Source organism: Pelophylax lessonae, assembly GCF_965119305.1.
Source record: "Pelophylax lessonae genome assembly, chromosome: 1".
Taxonomy (NCBI): Eukaryota; Metazoa; Chordata; class Amphibia; order Anura; family Ranidae; genus Pelophylax; species Pelophylax lessonae.
In genome coordinates this window covers 230,666,421-230,685,219 of record NC_138768.1, presented here as the reverse complement: position 1 = coordinate 230,685,219, position 18,799 = coordinate 230,666,421, and the positions used below count along the sequence as shown (strand labels likewise).

At 46.1% G+C, this 18,799-nt stretch overlaps 1 protein-coding gene across 2 annotated transcripts in view; it reads right to left on the bottom strand.

Moving 5' to 3' along the window:
• Positions 1-18,799, bottom strand: part of MLXIP (MLX interacting protein) — a 183,182-nt gene that overhangs the window by 64,972 nt on the left and 99,411 nt on the right. For both annotated transcript variants that reach the window (XM_082251487.1, XM_082251488.1), the window contains 3 exons: positions 15,597-15,638; positions 12,602-12,731; positions 6,255-6,344 (listed from right to left, as the gene is read on the bottom strand). In XM_082251487.1, the coding sequence (XP_082107613.1) occupies positions 6,255-6,344; positions 12,602-12,731; positions 15,597-15,638 (262 nt within the window). The remainder of the gene's footprint in view (positions 1-6,254; positions 6,345-12,601; positions 12,732-15,596; positions 15,639-18,799) is intronic.

Sequence of the window (18,799 nt, the reverse complement as noted above, 5' to 3'; positions counted from 1 at the left end):
GAGGCTCTAGGATACTGGTTGCTGCTGCAGCAACCCCCAGCTGGATACTGGATCATCCAAAAGACAATAAGGTGTGACCACCTTTCTCCTGCGCTTGGTATCCCAGCCCCTCTACCACACTCCTCACGGGACTCACACCTGGCTTCTCAGATGGCTAAGGTCTTGCTGCCCAAAACGGACTGGGGTAGTCCACCGATACTAGAAGCAAAGAAAACAAAGAGAGGGCGCACCGACCTAGCGCATTATCCTCAATAACAGGCTTTATTGTGTAACATTAAAAATGGCTACTCACAGACATAGATGAAAGTAAAGCATATCGAGCTAAACTGCTCAAATGTCCGGGTCAGTCCATATAATCGTCCATGACCGATGAGATGACGCTGACGCGTTTTGAGGCCCAGCCTCTTAGAGCCCCTAAAAGGGGCTGGGCCTCGAAACGCGTCAGCCGTCATCTCATCGGTCATGGACGATTATATGGACTGACCCGGATATTTGAGCAGTTTAGCTCGATATGCTTTACTTTCATCTATGTCTGTGAGTAGCCATTTTTAATGTTACACAATAAAGCCTGTTATTGAGGATAATGCGCTAGGTCGGTGCGCCCTCTCTTTGTTTTCTTGGATACTGGATCATGTATGACACGTGTAGATATTTGCCAGCATACCACCAATCTTCAAATTGGGCTTAATGTGAAGATCTGTGGTATTCTGGCAAATATCTACACTGTTTTTACAATTCTATACTCCCAATGGATCGCACCATATGCTCCTTCACAAGCCTTTTAAACCATCAGTCCATTAAATAGGAATAGAACAGCTGAGTTATAGGAAGACAGCTATCACAAATACAGAAGAAAGCTACAACTAGTAAGATGTTTGCCATTTTTGCAATCAAAACCTAGAATAGATGTAAATTTACAGACAAGGTTTCTCATGTGTCATCTAACACATCAATTTATTTTCTTGACTAACTCCAGATCAACAATATGAATAAATTTTTTTTTTTTAATGCGCAAACAATTGTGGTGCAGTAATGTGTGCATTATCGCAATGCTCGGTAAAACATGCTGACGTGATGAGCTATGCACTCTGAACTTAACCTAACACTTTGCACTGTCAAAATTCTGCATGCAATTTTAGTCCGCTGTGCAACCTATTTGAATGACCTACCCTAATGCAGTATGGGTTTAATGCACCAGCAGACTGGGTTTAGTACCATACCCCCCACCATTTAGTTCACATAATCCCAAAGGGTATGGATATCCTAGGTAAAGAACCCCTATACAAAAAAAAAAGTCAGTCTCTACATTTGCAATGATCTAGCCAGGTAAACAGGGAAGTACACATCCACAAAATGGAGAAAGTATATAGTTTTTAAAATGTAAGCATAGTTTTAAAGGATAACTGTCTTTACTGTAGTTAATCTTTTTATGGTCCATCACCTAACTCCAGCACCCCTTGAAAGTGTTATACTTACCTATCTGCACTGTTGTGAGATCTTCACTAAGCAGGCTGTGTATGACTACACAGCCTCCTCTTTGTGGACTGTCCACCTGCTATCAAATATAGTTGTCCTTCCTCTAGGAATGAGCGGAGAATGCTGCGAGCATGCACAGGAGAAGCAGAGTCAAGATGGGAGACTTTTGGTAAAGGGGCCGTGCAGCTCATGTAAAAGATCTCAAAAGGAGTGAGCACAGGTAAGTGTAAAACTTGCTGGGAGTTCTGAAGAAAGAAATCTGGGCCTGAAAAAGGATAACTTTCTTTCATCAAATGTACACTTATTGGTACATTTAAAAAGCAACAGTATGTCATATTGTAGTCCCACACATTTATAACGCAAATTGAGGGGCTTTACAAACTGGGAACTGCACTTTGCTGGCTGGGATATTAAAGCTGGTGGACTGCAATAAAAAGGAATAGCAGGAGGGATCAGTCACATGATCTGTCAGTTCTGCCTGCCAGGGCAGGACTGACCATAGGGCAGACCGGGCAGATGCCCGGTGGGCCGGGGCCTCCGCCCTCAGTCCGTCAGACAGTGTCACTGTCTGTGTCCCGATGCCGGCCGCTGCTGGCCCCCCCGCGGCCGATTCCGCGGAGACTGAGGGCCGCCCGCCGCTGTCCCTGACTCCCCGCCAGTGGCCGCCACTCACTCTGAGTCCTAGCACTGCCTGGGCTCAGCTGGCAGCCGGCTGATGCTGAGCTGAGCCCAGCGCCGCTCACTGCGGCCGCCGGCCACTGTCACGTCGGATTGCAGCGGCATCCAATGTAGGCGCTCTGGACTGGAGGGGTGGACCGGCGTCAGGTGACTGAAGGTGAAGGGGTGGAGCTAGAGGCCGGGGACCGTCACCCCCTGGCCCCTGCTTGATTCAGGAAGAAGCGGGAATGAAGTCGCCGGCGCCGCACCGCAGACAGCTGAGCAGAGTGAGAGACAGGACGACGAGCCAAGGGCTGACTGCTGCAACAAGGTAAGGAAAGGGCAGCCGCAGGCAGCACAAAAACAGCAACAACAGCTGGGATTTGTGGTTCTGAGCTGGCCTCCATTGGCAGAGCAGTGTTCTGGTCAGACTGGTCTGGAACTGTCACTGCTAGAAAACATGTGCCATCATGCCAGTTTGCTTGTTACATGTGATGTGACAGCCAGGTGCACATTTTCAACTTGAAAATGTGCACCTGGCTGTCACATCACATGTAACAAGCAAACTGGCATGATGGCACATGTTTTCTAGCAGTGACAGTGTGTAGCTGACTGTTATCTGTTTTTTACGCCTGCCTGCTGCTAAGCCAGAAGTGAGCAATGCTCTGCCGGAGGCCAGAACCACAAATCCCAGCAGTGTTGTGTTTGTTTTTGTGCCCTTTCCTTACATGACCCATGTTCTAGCAGTGAGTGTGTAGCTGTTTTGAAAACAGCTACACACACACTGTCAGAGCCGGTTCACACTGGGGCGACCTGTCAGGCGACCTGGTCGCCGTAGGTCGCCTGCCATAGAGAAGCTGCGGACCCGTTCTAATAGGAGCGACACAAGTCGCTCCGACTTAGAAAAAGGGTCCGGAGCTTCTTTGGGGCGACCTGGAGCGACCTGCATTGACTTCAATGATATGAAGTCTGTGTCGGCCGCTCCGAGGTCGCGGTGTGAGCTGCGCACCGTGACCTGTGAGGTCGCCCCGGCAAGTAGTGTCGCCCCAGTGTGAACGGAGTCTCACTGCTGCTAGAAAACATGTGCCATGTAAGGAAAGGGCACAAAAACAAACACAACACTGCTGGGATTTGTGGTTCTTGCCTCCGGCAGAGCATTGTTCACTTCTGGCTTAGCAGCAGGCAGGCCGCAGGCGTAAAAAACAGAAAACAGCTACACACTGTCACTGCTGCTAGAAAACATGTGCCATGCCAGTTTGCTTGATACATGTGATGTGACAGCCAGGTGCACATTTTCAACTTGAAAATGTGCACCTGGCTGTCACATCACATGTAACAAGCAAACTGGCATGCCGCATGGCACATGTTTTCTAGCAGCAGTGATAGTGAGTGTGTAGCTGTTTTCAAAACAGCTACACACTTAGGGCTCTTTCACACGGTCCGCCTGCGTAGGATCCGCGATCCCCGCTGAGCCGGCGGATGACAGCTCCGTCTCCGCTTGCAGAGCGGAGAGGGAGGTGTCTCAGCCCCCGCTGCCCTCTATGGGGGATCGGAGGAGAGCGGACCGCCTGTCCGCTCTCATCAGATCCGATCCGATTACTGAACGGATGGAAAAATAGGGTTTCCATCCGTCCAGATTTAACGGACAGGATCGGATACGGATGGCAGCGGATGTCAGCAGAGGTGTCTCCGCTGACATCCACTGTCCCATAGAGGTGCATGGAGGATTAGATCAGATCTGCCTAAAAAACTGACAGGAACTGGATCTGATCGGATCGCCCGTGTGAAAGAGCCCTTACTGCTAGAACATGTGTCATGTAAGGAAAGGGCACAAAAACAAACACAACACTGCTGGGATTTGTGGTTCTGGCCTCCGGCAGAGCATTGCTCACTTCTGGCTTAGCAGCAGGCAGGCGTAAAAAACAGAAAACAGCTACACACTCTGTCACTAGTGCTAGAAAACATGTGCCATGCCAGTTTGCTTGTTACATGTGATGTGACAGCCAGGTGCACATTTTCAACTTGGAAATGTGCACCTGGCTGTCACATCACATGTAACAAGCAAACTGGCATGCCGCATGGCACATGTTTTCTAGCAGTGACTGATCTGAAGTGTAACAGTGCAGGAATTGGGGTGATCTGAGGTGAGAAAGTGCAGGAATTGGGGTGATCTGAGGTGTGAGTGCAGGAATTGGGGTGATCTGAGGTGTGAAGGTGCAGGAATTGGGGTGATCTGAGGTGTGAAGGTGCAGGAATTGGGGTCATCTAAGGTGTGACCGTGCAGGAATTGGGGTGATCTGAGGTGTGACGGTGCAGGAATTGGGGTGATCTGAGGTGTGACGGTGCAGGAATTGGGGTGATCTGAGGTGTGACGGTGCAGGAATTGGGGTGATCTGAGGTGTGACGGTGCAGGAATTGGGGTGATCTGAGGTGTGAAGGTGCAGGAATTAGGGTGATCTGATGTGTGATAGTGCAGGAATTGGGGTGATCTGAGGTGTGAAGGTGCAGGAATTGGGGTGATCTGAGGTGTGAAGGTGCAGGAATTGGGGTGATCTAAGGTGTGAAGGTGCAGGAATTGGGGTGATCTAAGGTGTGAAGGTGCAGGAATTGGGGTGATCTAAGGTGTGAAGGTGCAGGAATTGGGGGTGATCTAAGGTGTGAAGGTGCAGGAATTGGGGCTGATCTGAGGTGTGAAGGTGCAGGAATTGGGGCTGATCTGAGGTGTGAAGGTGCAGGAATTGGGACTGATCTGAGGTGGGAAGGTGCAGGAATTGGGGTGATCTGAGGTGTGAAGGTGCAGGAATTGGGGCTGATCTGAGGTGTGAAGGTGCAGGAATTGGGGCTGATCTGAGGTGTGAAGGTGCAGGAATTGGGGTGATCTGAGGTGGGAAGGTGCAGGAATTGGGGTGATCTGAGGTGGGAAGGTGCAGGAATTGGGGTGATCTGAGGTGTGATAGTGCAGGAATTAGGGTGATCTGAGGTGTGAAGGTGCAGGAATTGGGGTGATCTGAGGTGTGAAGGTGCAGGCATTGGGGTGATCTGAGGTGTGAAGGTGCAGAAATTGGGGTGATCTGAGGTGTGATAGTGCAGGAATTGGGGTGATCTGAGGTGTGAGTGCAGGAATTGGGCTGATCTGATATATGAAGGTGCAGGAATTGGGGTGATCTGAGGTGTGAAGGTGCAGGAATTGGGGTGATCTGATTTGTGAAGGTGCAAAGCTCACTTGATTTCTTACTATTATTCAAGCGGTTTACAGCAGTTACTTTATATGAAGTTGACAGTTTTTTATGTATCTGGCACTCCCAATTTCTTTGAAAACATTTTTCGGCACACTGTGGTCAAAAAGGTTGTCTACCCCTTGATTAGGGTAACCCTCATCTTGTGCTGCTTCATAATATTTTTAGGACTCAGTGATCAAAACAGGATTTAAAGTAAGACAAAAATAAACAGCATCATATGGCAGCTCTGATCTAAATTGGACCCAGTCTGTCAGATTAAACTAAAAAAAGGTACCGTAATCGAATCCAAACATCCTGGAACATTAAATCCTGTCATCAACCATCCCAATGAACGCCCCGCCCCAGCCACGCCCCCGTCACGCCCCCCTCCTGGGCTGCTCAGTCCAAAATGCCCGGGCCTATTTTTTGTCCCAGTCCGGGCCTGCTGCCTGCCGATTGCTGAAGTACCACAAGTTCTATACCAAGGTCAGCATTTCATAAATGGGCAAAATACAAGCTGCTGTATTAAACAATACTGCAGAGCGCAACAGAGCTTAGGGTTACTTATAGCAAAACAAACCTGCCCCCCATAAACATACAAGAACTAAGATTTTTCCTTGCTGGAGGGTCCAGAATACAGCACCTAAAAAGAGGCAAACTGCAATTTTTATTTATGTTATGCTATGTGAATGGGGACTTGTAACAAATATAATGCAGATGTTCTCTCCAAAAAGTGTACACTTTAAAGTATTCTAGAACTATTTAGGTCTCTTCTTGTGGTTTTTATGACATTTGAAGGAATGTATATATTGCCTTCTGCCACTTTAGAATGTGGTCACTTGGCTATAAGTTTTCAGACTCCCCTACAGATAAATATCAATCACAATCCACAGATTCGCTTACCTTGGAAAGACTCAAAAGTGTCCATCAAATCCAAGTTGGGTTGAAGTGGAAACAGCTCTGGTTGAATCATATCTGCATTCCCCGAATAAGCTGTGGTTAAAGAAAGAAAATACTAGGTAAATTAGTCTTATTTAGCTCCTCTTCCATGAAAGAGGTGAGTGTGAATAAATCTGTGTTCATTGCAAACAGTCAGATTAGATTATGAAAATGGTTTCAGAAATGAGCTTACAGATCCCACATTTATTCACTTTTGAAACAGAAGAGTGGAAAAGCAGTTTAACCTTTCATTCATCAGGACAGATATGTCTTACTCCATGTTCTGTATATGCATTATATAGTATATTGATCCTTAAAAACATCCACTGCTTATTCTGTTAGAAACTGTCACCCCTGCTTTATTCTGCAAATGTTAGTAGGCTGATTAGATTTTCCTATTTCCCTGTTTGATAAAGGGACGCTCCTGTTTGCCCTGAAACGTAGTCACACCCCCTCCATTTCCTGCCACCATCATCCAGCCAAGAGAGGTGCTGTTTGGAGTTGCAGCCATCTTGCTACTCCCAGAAGCTGCTGCTGCCTGTGTTCCAGCCTGAAGCCGGAGAGCTGTACTTCCACCAAGAACTCTGCTTCAGCCAGCCACTTGCCTGCAGAGCTCTGCAGCCGCACTGTGAACTTATGGAGGTCTATATGGGTTTAAAAAAAGCCTTTTTAATAAAATCGCTACACCTAGATGGAGGGGATTGTGTTTGTTTTTTTAGATGTGCATTAGGATCTTGAGACCTAATCTGAGAGGAGCTGCATCCACTACCACTCTCCTGGCCCACTTATGTACCCTGTTAAATGACGTTTGGGTTCTAGTCAGCGCAATAGTTTATTTAATTTTCCTTAGTATCATTGATTATTTTGAAACAAGTAGGGGAAAAAAATTGTATTTTTTATACTTCCCGTAAAATCAATGTCTTGAAACAAGTATGAAAAATTTTGATTTTTTTTGTACTAAATCTATTTCTCTGAGTTCACTGACAGACACAGCTCTCCATATTCATAACCATAGGGGTTAGGTTTCCCCCTACAATATAACCCCTATGCCCATTAGCAGGTCTAGGTAGTATACATCCCCGTCTCTGCTATAGGCCTTCAGTTTAATAACAAGCAGTGTCAGAAGTATCAAAACTCCATAGAGGGGTGGGTGCTGTGTCCATCAATGAACTCAGAGAAATGTATTCTACGGTAAGTACAAAAATCCTATTTTCTCTTTTGTTCATTGACAGACACAGCTCTCCATATTCAGAAACATAGGGACATCCCAAGCAGTGCCAAACATGAGGAGTGGGACAACAAAAAAATCCCAAGGCTAAACACAATAGCCAACCAGGTAAACAGAAGCTCGACAAAAAATTAATTAGAGCCCAACCTGAATACACACCAAAAGAGGAAACAGACCCTCTAAACAGCAACCTGCAAAACCTTCTAGCCAAAGGAAGCATACACTGATGCCAACACATCCACTTTGTAGAATTTAGTGAGTGTGCATCGGCAACCAAGTGGCCGCATTGCAAACCTGTCGCCTGATTACAGAAGGCCCAAGAAGCACTAAGCATCCGAGTAGAGTGCACTGTTACAGGGAAAAGAGGAACCTGACCCTTGACAGAATATGCTCAAGTCAGCCTATCTAATGCATCTGGAAATGGTCGCAGAACCTGACCCTTCACAGAATATGCTCAAGTCAGCCTATCTGATCCATCTGGAAATGGTCGCAGAAGAAACAGACAGCCCTTTTATCGCCCTGTCCAAGATCACAAACAGTGAGGTTGACCTCTGAAAAAACTCTTTGGATGCCAAATACACCCGAATCATCCAAGCCACATCCAGGGCATGCAACACAATTCCTTTGGATGTTTGGGCCTGGAACACTCATTCAAATTCAGAGACTACCTTAGGAAGGAACGGCGGACATGGGCGAAGAACCACCTGATGAGGGGAACAAGATAACGTTGCCGGCTCCGACACCCTGCGAACAGAGGTGATCACCACCAAAAAGGCCAGCGTAAGCAGGTGGATCTTCCGAATACTTTCAAAGGAAGGCTTCTGGAGAACCGAAAACACCAAGTTTAAATCCCACGGCGGTAGAGGAGACTGCACCGCTGGAGTCAGATGTTGACCCATCGAATAAAAAGTACGCACCAAGGAGTGTGTGGCCAGGGGTCACTGAAAGAAGACCGCCAAGGTCGACACCTGGCCCTTGATGGTACTCAAGGCCAACTTCTGCTCAACACCGTGTTAAAGGAAGGTCAAAATCTGAGCCACCGAACAAAGGTGAACACCGACTCACGCAACGAAAAGTATGCTTTCAACGTATGATGGTAGAACTTTCTAGAAGTAGACTTCCTAGCCTTTAGCAGTGTCGGAATCACCGACCCAGGCAAACCTCTATCCTTCAGTACCTGGCTTTCAACAGCCAGGCCGTCAAAGCCAGCGACTGTAAAGCAGGGTGGAAGATCAGCCCTTAGGACAGAAGATCCTCCTTGAGTGGAAGTCTCCAAGGAACGCCGGTGACCAATCACACCAGGTCGGCGTACCAAGACCGGCAAGGCCAGTCCGGGGCCACTAGAATGAATGACCGGAATCCCTTCGGCCTCGATCCTGCGCAAAAACCATGCCAGAAGCTTGAGAGGAGGGAAGGCGTAGATCAGACTATACTGACCCCACGGGACCACCAGGGCATCTGTGGCGTCCACCAGGGGATCCCGTGACCTTGCCACAAACCTAGGCACCTTTCTGTTGAGCCGAGATGCCAACAGTACCACCTCGGGGGTGCCCCACCAGAAACAAATCTGATGAAAAACACGTTTGGATGAAGGGACCGCTCCCTTTGGTACAACAGCTGCCGACTGAGTTAGTCCACCTTTCAGTTTTCCACTCTTGGAAGGTGTACAGCGGAGAGTGCCAGAATGAAGCCTTCTGTCCACCAGAGGATGCTGGCTACTTCCAGGTCTGCCAACACACTTTGTTCTGCCCTGGTGACTGACATAACCCACCACAGTGGCATTCCAACTGGATCCGCATGGGGAGCCCCCGGAGTCATCTGTCCAGTGATCCAGGCACAGCCTAATTGTCTGAAGTTCCAAGACAATCCAGAGCTCAGTCCCAGGACAGACCAGGACCCACCCGGACAGACTGGCATCTGTGGTGACCACTGTCTGATACAAGGGGAGAAAGGATTTTTCCTGCCGGAGAGCAAAGCCACCAGACCAGGGAACCCCTGGTTTCCCAGCTCAACCAAATCTCATTGTCCAGAGAACTTGGACACTTGTCCCATTTCACCAGGATCTCCCTTTAAAAAGGACCTTGTATGGAACTGTGCAAACGGAACCGTCTCAAAAAGGTTGATACCATCAGGCCCAGCACCTGTATGAAAGTCCGGAGGTAGGCCCACCTGCTGGACAGCAGTAGATGAATCGCAGCATGCAACTTCTGGAGTTTATCCAGAGGAAGGAACACTCTGGCTAGAGCTGAACCCAGATAATCCAATTTTCTAGATGGAAGAAGAGCAGACTTCTGGTAATTTAGAAGCAAACTGAATTCCTTCATCCATTCAGTCCATCAAAGCAGCAGAGGACTCCGCTCGCAAGAGGAGGTCGCCCAGGTAGCCCAGTACCGCAATCCCCCTCGCTGACATAGCAACGCCAGAATCAGGGCCAACACTTTTGTGAAGACCCAAGGAGCGGAGGTGAGACCAAAGGGTAGCGCCACGAAATAGTGCTCTTCTCCCACAGCAAAACGGAGGAGGTGCTGGCTTTAGGCACATATTAGAATGTGCAGGAAAGCATCCTTGTTTTCGACAGAGGTAAGAAAATCCCCCTTATGTAGGCATGCCACCACGTGCGAATGGACTCCATTCTGAATTTCTTTACCCGCACAAAGCAGTTCAGGGCTTTGAGGTCCAGAATCAGACGGTCCTTGCCCTCCTCCTTTGGGTCCGTGATACTCTGATACACGAACTGGGACAATCCCACCCTGAAGCAACAGGTCTTGCACTGCCCCAAAGAGTGTGCAATGAGTCCAGGGACAGACGTACATTGGAAGGAAAAAAACTTTATGGAGGGCAAGAACTAAACTATCTTGTAACCGGTCAGTATCACTTCTTGGTGCCACATACAAAAAAGGCATTGCAGACAAACCGCAGCCCCTGGACCAACTGGTCTGCCAACTCAGCAAAGGCAGGGGAAATCTGCTCACCCTCTAGGTCACAGTGCAAATGTTTAGCCCACTCAGCGTTTGCGACACCAGGGTAATAGCCAGGACTGGCCTCAGCGCCTAATCAGCAATAGTGAACTGCAGACTCTGCCATCCTGTCAGCGGAATCTTTAAAAGCGATTCCTCCTGGAGACAGGGGGGTCCACTACTGGTGGGACAGTCCACTTCTTGAGAAGTGACTCTTCAAAGGGGTACCTTACAGCAAAGCTTTAGGAACCACAAAGGCATTTTGGACACTCCCAATCTTTATTGACAAACTTGTCAAAATGGGAGGGATAAGGAAAAACATTTGCCATATGAGATGGCTTGAGGGTTCCAAAAAGAACAGTCATCTCCCCCCGCAGTCTCAGCGGCATTCTCCATTTTTAAAGGCTCCCGCACATATGTAGCCAGTGCATCAACTAGCGCAGCTACAGGTGTGGAGGAATCATCCACACATCCGCGGTGGCAGAATCAGATTCAGGATCTGACGAGGCAGGGGATGCTTTTTGCTAGCCCGCTGCCCAAAGGCTAACTCCGTACAAAAAACAAAGGACTCCAGGACCGCCGTCAGCGCATTAATGGGTGGCTGGGACCCCAAGATACCCACTGCTTCCGAGAGGGGGTCAGGTGGAGAAACATAATCCAGAGACTCCATTAAGTAAAAAGGGGAAACTCACCACAAAAAGGGTCCACTATGGGACACCCCTAATGCACCGGTAACATCACCGGGGCACCAGCAAGCAGAGCACCCCCCACAACCTGCAACAGAGGGAGGGACCCCACCAGAGTAGCACCGGTCTACACCAGAGATAGCTCAGTATCCATGTGTGGCGTCTAAGGGAAAAGAAAACCCAAGAGTAAACACCATGGGAATAGCCACAGCCAAAGATAGCCCACCAAACAAAAAGGGGGGTCTTGGAGAGGAGGGGGAAATCCGCATGTCCGACCAGCCCAGTGAGGGGCCCGCGTCCACCCCAAACCACATCCAGGGGGAGAGAGAGAGGACCGCTACGCACCACACCAGGAACCAGGTGGGCACCATTACAGACAGAACCTCCTCGCCATCGAAGAGGCTGTTGACCAGGAGCAACACTGACTCGGGTCGAGACCTGGTCATATTCGACCTTGTGAGGCATTTAACTCGCAGGCCAGTCCCCCCTCCAGTGAGGCTATGTTGTGGCTGACCCTGCGTAGAGCTCTGTTCTGCATGCGCTCGCCGGCCAGACTGGGGGGGGGCACTGGATCTAGATATCCAGCCCATTGCCCAGTCCGGCAGTTGGTTGTAGATCTCATGGTAAAAAAAAAAAAAAAAAACACAACAGGAGAAAAGAAAATGTCAGTAAAAAGAAAAAACGCCAGGACCAGTGGTCCCTACTCCTGACTAGGCAGAAAAAAAATTTGAAGGCCTATAGCAGAGAGGGGGGATGTATAACACCTAGGACTGCCCATAGGCGTAGCAAAGTCTTTTTTATGCCTAGTGTCCTACTCCGGTAAGGGGCAAAATAACCCCTATGGTTCTGAATATGGAGAGCTGTGTCCGTCAATGAACGAAAGCGAAATAAAGGTTTCCTGACCCGCATACTTGTTCCTCAACAGGGACTCCTAAAGTATTAAACAACTGGATCAGAAAAGCTAGCCTATTTTCAGAAAGAATTTAGCAATGAAAGACAATGTTCTTCAAAAGTCACACAATCACTTGAGCTATAAACAAGCAAACATGCCTCTGGATTGCGGCATTTGGCTACCAATATATAGAACGGTCAGGAAATTTCTCATGAAAAAAATTGGAGAAGCCATATGGATTGGTGAAATGTTAAAGAACCAGCAAACCAGTTGCACTTTATTCGCTAGCACTAGATATGTAATGCTATGGCTTTATAACAGATAACATACCAGGAAGCTACACTGTAAAGCCAAGAGAAAACTTTAAACTTTTCCAATCCTGAAGTCATGGTAACTAGAAGTATATCTGTATCAGACACTGTTCATCTAATAAATATAATTAACTTAATTAACCAACCAAAAAAGCATTTAAAAAAAAAACTTTGCAGGATACCTGTATGCATGTCTTCCAGAATGAATATTCAATAAAACCTATAAACAGCACTTACCAATCTCTTTTGGGTTGTGCTGATGTGAATAAATAGTAGAAAATAAAGTGTCACTGAACTCCGCCATAAGCATCTCCATGTCCAGGAGAGGCTCCTCTTCCATTGGCACTGCAGCACCAAGATCATCATCCTGGAAACATTCAGAAACATGGCTTAATAAAATTATCTGCTATAAAATAGAACTAAAAGAGCATTTTATAATAAATATCACCCAATGTTGTACAAAGGCTGTCTAACAGGAACTTTTTAATTTAATAAAGGTTATTCACAGACAATATTCATATAACCAAGAAAATATTTTGCCCACCACACTAAAATTCAAGCTGTTGTAGTACAGGTTTATGAGCAAGCTTTTTTGGCTTCTTTTGTTTTACTGCCAGGAAGCCCATAAAAAAGTGAACTAGAGCCTATGTTTAAGAACTTTTGGTTGCATCACAAGTCTCGTCTATGCAGGTCAAACGGTCAAATGAAAGTCACATGGAGTTTAGAGGTAGTGGTGATGGAAGTAAAGTTGGTCACAGATATCAAAATTTGGCTGAATCAACAAAGACTGAATTTCGATCCACGTGTGGCCACTCCCACTTGACAGAAGTCAATCTAATGATCGCCTTCTGTCGCATGGGCTTGTGAAAAAATGTCTTGATCAGCAGCCGATCAGTATTTACTGACAGCAGTGAGTGCCCCACCGTCAGAATACGAGGCGGATTTGCTTAAACTGTATTGCGCAAAATTTGGTGCAGATGTGCATGGTAGCCAATCAGCTTCTAACTTTAACTTGTTCAATTAAGCTTTAACAAAAAACCTGGAAGCAGATTGCAAAATCTGGTGCAGCTCTGCATAGAAACCACTCTCCAGCTTGAGTAAATCAATGCCAATGTCTCAGGGGAAAGGATTCCTCTATCCACCTTGATTGCGTGGAAGGTGGAATCTGTTCAAATTAATCATTGGTCAGCCCAAGAGGTTTCTCAAACGGATCTCAAATGCAGCTGAAATACTGTACATTATATTGCTCCAAATGCCCATCTACACAAGCCAAAAAACAGAAAGAATACTAGCTGCCTGGCTGTCCTATTGATAGGCTGACTTAACTACGGTCTTCAATACGGTCAGTGTTACTGATAGAATAAGTATGCAAGTTAGGAGTTTACACTTTACCCTGGCCTGATTTTAATGGGCTGACCTATGCGCAACAAAGTAGCTTATGCAGCATTTTGTAACATTCCCGTTTGTTTGCACATTAACAGCAAAACGCATGTTTGCTTCCTATGTTTGGGGTGCCATTAACTATTAATGGCACAAGAGCAATGTGTGCTTTTCACGCAGATATGAATGGACCCTCACTTTATAGCCTAGTATGTACAAGGGGAAATCAGTAGCTTAGGCAAGAGTGATATCACACGGATAACATATAACATCAGGCACATATGGGAGAACTAAAGCACATGCAAGGCGGGGATGGAGGAAGTTACACATACAAGGTCTGAGTTCTGCCACACAAGGACTGCAACAAGCGGATATCAAGTCAAAAATCATTTACTTACAATGCTTGAATAGAAAATTTTTTTTTTTTAATTATTTGTTCATTTCTTTTTTTTTTTTTGTCTTTGTATGGCTTTGATGACCATTTTGTTTATTCTCTTCTTTAGCACCAGTATGCCATTTACCTAGATTTAATCTATTTATATTAGAAGCCCCTTCAAGAACAAAATTGTCGCTCACTCCTCCTGCTCGCACTCCCCTGCAATATCTGTTCTATGATACACGCTCTTCGATCAAACCTTACAAAACGCAGTGTTCTGCCCTTCCTGCTGAACGCCGCCAAGTGCCTCATACCGAGGCACTGGCGAAGTTCTAACTGCCCCACACTTTCTGAATGGAAGAGAGAGGTCAATCTGGTGATGGAGGCGGAACGGAGGGTTCTGACCTCGCAGGGTAGGCAGGAACGCTTCAAGGATACTTGGATGGGGTGGATGTTGTACTCTGATGAGATCTCAGATGTGTAACAGCTGATTGCAGCCGGGTGTCGAGGCTCCTGGCCAGCATCCTCTTCGCTAGGGTCCATACCCCCCTCCAGGCCCCCCTTATCCTGTCTGTTCTGTTCCCCCCTCTCTGTTTCTCTACACGGTTCTTTCCTACCCTTCCTGACCTTTGCTTTCCCTTTCTTTTCCTAAGGCCTCTTGCTGCTGCTCTATGTAATATCCGCTGTATTCTGGATGCCTGAATTTGCTGTTCTTCTGGATCTCCGTGGTGTCTGGCTGGCTATCTGACTCCCCCTACGGGGACCTTCCCGGATGGCGGTGACAGACACAACATGTTGGGGGGGTTTTTTCTTTGTTTGATGTTTGGCCAAATAGGCACACTTTTCAATATGACCGTTTGTTTGACCCCCTGTAGATGCATATGTTTCTCTCATGGCGTCCAGATTGATAGTTTTACCAATTGTGCCTTCTCTATGCATCTCTTATCTGCACTTTGCTTGCTCTTTTTGCTGTTTTGCATATACTTGTACTGTCTTGAATTTGTTAAATAAAGATTTTAAAAAAAAAAGAAGCCCCTTCAAGAAGATCATCTCTCCACAGTATACTTTGCTGTAATTTTACACTTGCATATATTTTGTCAGTTATAACAGCCATCAAGTGCCCATCTTTGCAAAGGATGCAAAAGTCGTATGTTCAGATTTCAACAGATTATCCTCCTCAGTGATAGTCTACAATCAATAACCAGATCATCTGATCAGTTACCCAATCCTATGGTATGCAGCACATGGGGGTACTGTACAAAATGCAATAACATTTGTTAGACACTAAAGCACAGAATAGGCAGTTATTTAACAAGACTGCACAGACTTTGTGGTGTGAATCTTAAACAGGACGACTGTTGTGAAGGTAATGTTGCAATACATTCCTGGCTCAGCTCTAGCAAATATCAGTACATCCGTCTCACATTCTGGCCCAACCAGTTTGTTCTCAAGGAGCATTACAGAGCTTTTACTCACTTTAACCAAGCTTGAGAGATCTTCATCTCTGTGCTTCTGTAACTGGAAAAAGAAAAGTCACAGGTGTTATCACTTGTCATAACAGATAGCTGCCCATTTCCCTTGGCCTGAAAAGCCCTTGGCATAAAACCAGAGTGATTATGTACAACACTGGCCACAATTCCTTCTCTGATGGAAAGACAGTAAAGATAAAGACTTAATAGATTTGCAGTATGTCATTTCACAACAAGGTTCAATGGTTCTGGGAATCAAGGCCAGCTAAATGATCTGAACAATTGCCAGGGTAGACGTTACCAAAAAAAGTACTTAAAAGGCCTAACACTGATTGTTGTAACCTAAGATAGGGCAGTGTTTGCTAATAATAAAAACCTAATTATAGGAAATATAGGTTACATTTATCACCTCTTTGGAGAAAAAAATCTAGTTGCTTCTAGCTGATCAGCAGCACAAACTCACAGACCCAGAACAAGTGTGCAACTCATGAGCGTTTTTTCCAGATGGGAACGCAGGTCACAGGTCAGCCAAAGTATCCAAGCCAAAAGAACTAGCATTTTTGGAGTAGCACCTACAGTAAGAGAAAAAAGTATTTGATCCCCTGCTGATTTTGTATGTTTGCCCACTGATGGAAAAAATGGTCTATAATTTTAATGGTAGGTTTATTTTAACAGTGAGAAAACACCACAAAAATCCAGAAAAATGCATTTAAAAAAAGTTATAAATTGATTTGCATTTTAATGGGTGAAATAAGTATTTGACCCTTTTGCAAAACATGACTACGTGCTTGGTGGCAAAACTCTTGTTGGTAATCAGAGGTCAGACATTTCTTGTAGTTGGCCACCAGGTTTGCCCACATCTCAGGAGGGACTTTGTCCCACTCCTCTTTGCAGATCCTCTCCAAGTCATTAAGGTTTTGAGACGGAAGTTTGGTAACTCTTAACTTCAGCTCCCTCCACATATTTTCTATGGGATTAAGGCCTGTAGGCTGGCTAGGCCACTCCAGGACCTTAAAGTGATTGTAAAGTTTTTTTTTTCCCTCAGTGAAAACATGTTATAATTACCTCCTCTATGCAGTTGGTTTTGCACAGAGCAGCCTTGATCCTCCTCTACTCTGGTCCCTCTTCAGCTCTCCTGGCCCCTCCCTCCCTTTGAGTGCCCCCAGAGCAAGCAGCTTGCTATGTGGGTACCCGAGCCAAGGCAAAGCTCCGTGTATCCATTCAGACACCGAGCTGCAGTTGAGCCCTGCCCCTTTATTCTTCTCATTGGCTAACTGACTTTGATTGACAGCAGCAGGAGCCAATGGCGCCGCTGCTGTCTCTTAGCCAATGAGGAGGGGAGTCCCGGAGGGCTGAGACCGTCATGGACATCGCTGGATCCAGAGGGGGCTCAGGTAACTGAGGGGGGTTGCTGAACACAGAAGGTTTTTTTTATCTTAAGGTGTCTCTTCTTGAGCCACTCCTTTGTTGCCTTGGCCCTGTGTTTTGGGTCATTTTCATGCTGGAATACCCTTTCAGGACCCAATTTCAATACCCTGGCTTAGGGAAGGAGGTCCTCACTCACTTTGATGATACATGGTCCTGTCCATCATCCCTTTGATGCAGTGAAGTTCTCCTGTCCCCTTAGAAGGAAAACACCCCCAAACCATAATGTTTCCACCTCCATGTTTGACGGCGGGGATGGTGTTCTTGGGGTCATAAGCAGCATTCATCCTCCTCCAAACACGGCGAGTTGAATTGACGCCAAAGAGCTTGATTTTGGTCTCATCTGTCCACAACACTTTCACCCAGTTCTCCTCTGAATCATTCAGATGTTCATTAGCAATGTTCAGGCGGGCCCGTACATTTGCTTTCTTGAGCAAATGTTTTCTTGGTGACTACGGTACCAGCTGCCTTAAGATCATTGACAAGATTCTCCCGTGTAGCTATGGGCCGATTCCTCACCATTCTCATGATCATTAAATCTACATGAGGTGAGATCTTGCATTGAGCCCCAGACAGAGGGATTGAGTGTTATTTTGGGTTTCTTCCATCTGCAAATAATCGCACCTACTGTTGTCACCCTTTCACCAAGCTGCTTGGTGATGGTCTTGTAGCCCATTCCAGCCTTTTGTAGGTCTATAATTTTGTCCCTGACCTCCTTGGACAGCTTTCTGGTCTTGGCCATGGTTGAGAGATTGGATTAGAATCTGATTGACCGATTGCTTCTGTGGACAGGTGTCATACAGGTAACAAGCTGAGATTAGGAGCACCCTTAGAAGTTACCAGAAAGCCAGAAATCTTGCTGATTGATAAGGGATCCAATATTTATTTCACTCATTAAATGAAAATCAATTTGTAACATTTTGAAGTTAATTTACATGGATATTTTTGTTATTCGGTCTTTCACTGTTAAAATAAACCTACTATAACATTTTAGACTGATCATTCCTTTGTCAGTGGGCAAACGTACAAAATCAGCAGAGGATCAAATACTTTTTTCCCCTAACTACATTTTTTTTTTAAATTTTAAAAACATACCTCAAACACGCTTCTCTTTTGGGTATTTTCTTATTTAGGATGCTACTATCTGCCCATCTATAAGGATTTCCCCTAGGACCCCTTTCTGATAGAGTGGTGATAGGTTAGCTCCGTTGCGGTCTGTATCCCCCTGATGGGAAAGCTTACCTCTCTATTTGTCTGGGTGACCATTGTTACTAAGAAAGGGGTTTGAGAAGAGGGAGAAGTGAGGGAAAATTCAACAATTGTGAGTGGTCACCAGAGCAATAGATGAAGGAACATCCTCCAACAGGGACACCTGTTCACATTGCAGAGATTTCTTTTCACTTTCTGTTGCATCTGTAGAACGGAAAGTGAAGGGAAATCCCTACAGCAGGATACAGGAAGCAAGACAACCTAACATGGTTTCAACCATTCCCTACTCCATTTAGAAAGTAAAAAAATGGTTTTACATACATTTTAGTATTTGCAGTAGTGGTACACAAAATCAACTATACCGCCCGCATTTGCTTACATTATTCTGTACCGATTGGTTGCATTTTACAAAGGCGATGCAAATGCTGAAGTGGTCTGGGGTTTGATAGCATTGGTTTAACAAGGTACATGTGCTTATCGATGCATAGAACCACTGGAGGTTAATCCTGTCCTGTCTAAGGGCTGCCTAAATAGCCCAGCCCTCTAGCATTGGTACGGGTACAGCAGTAAGTGTCA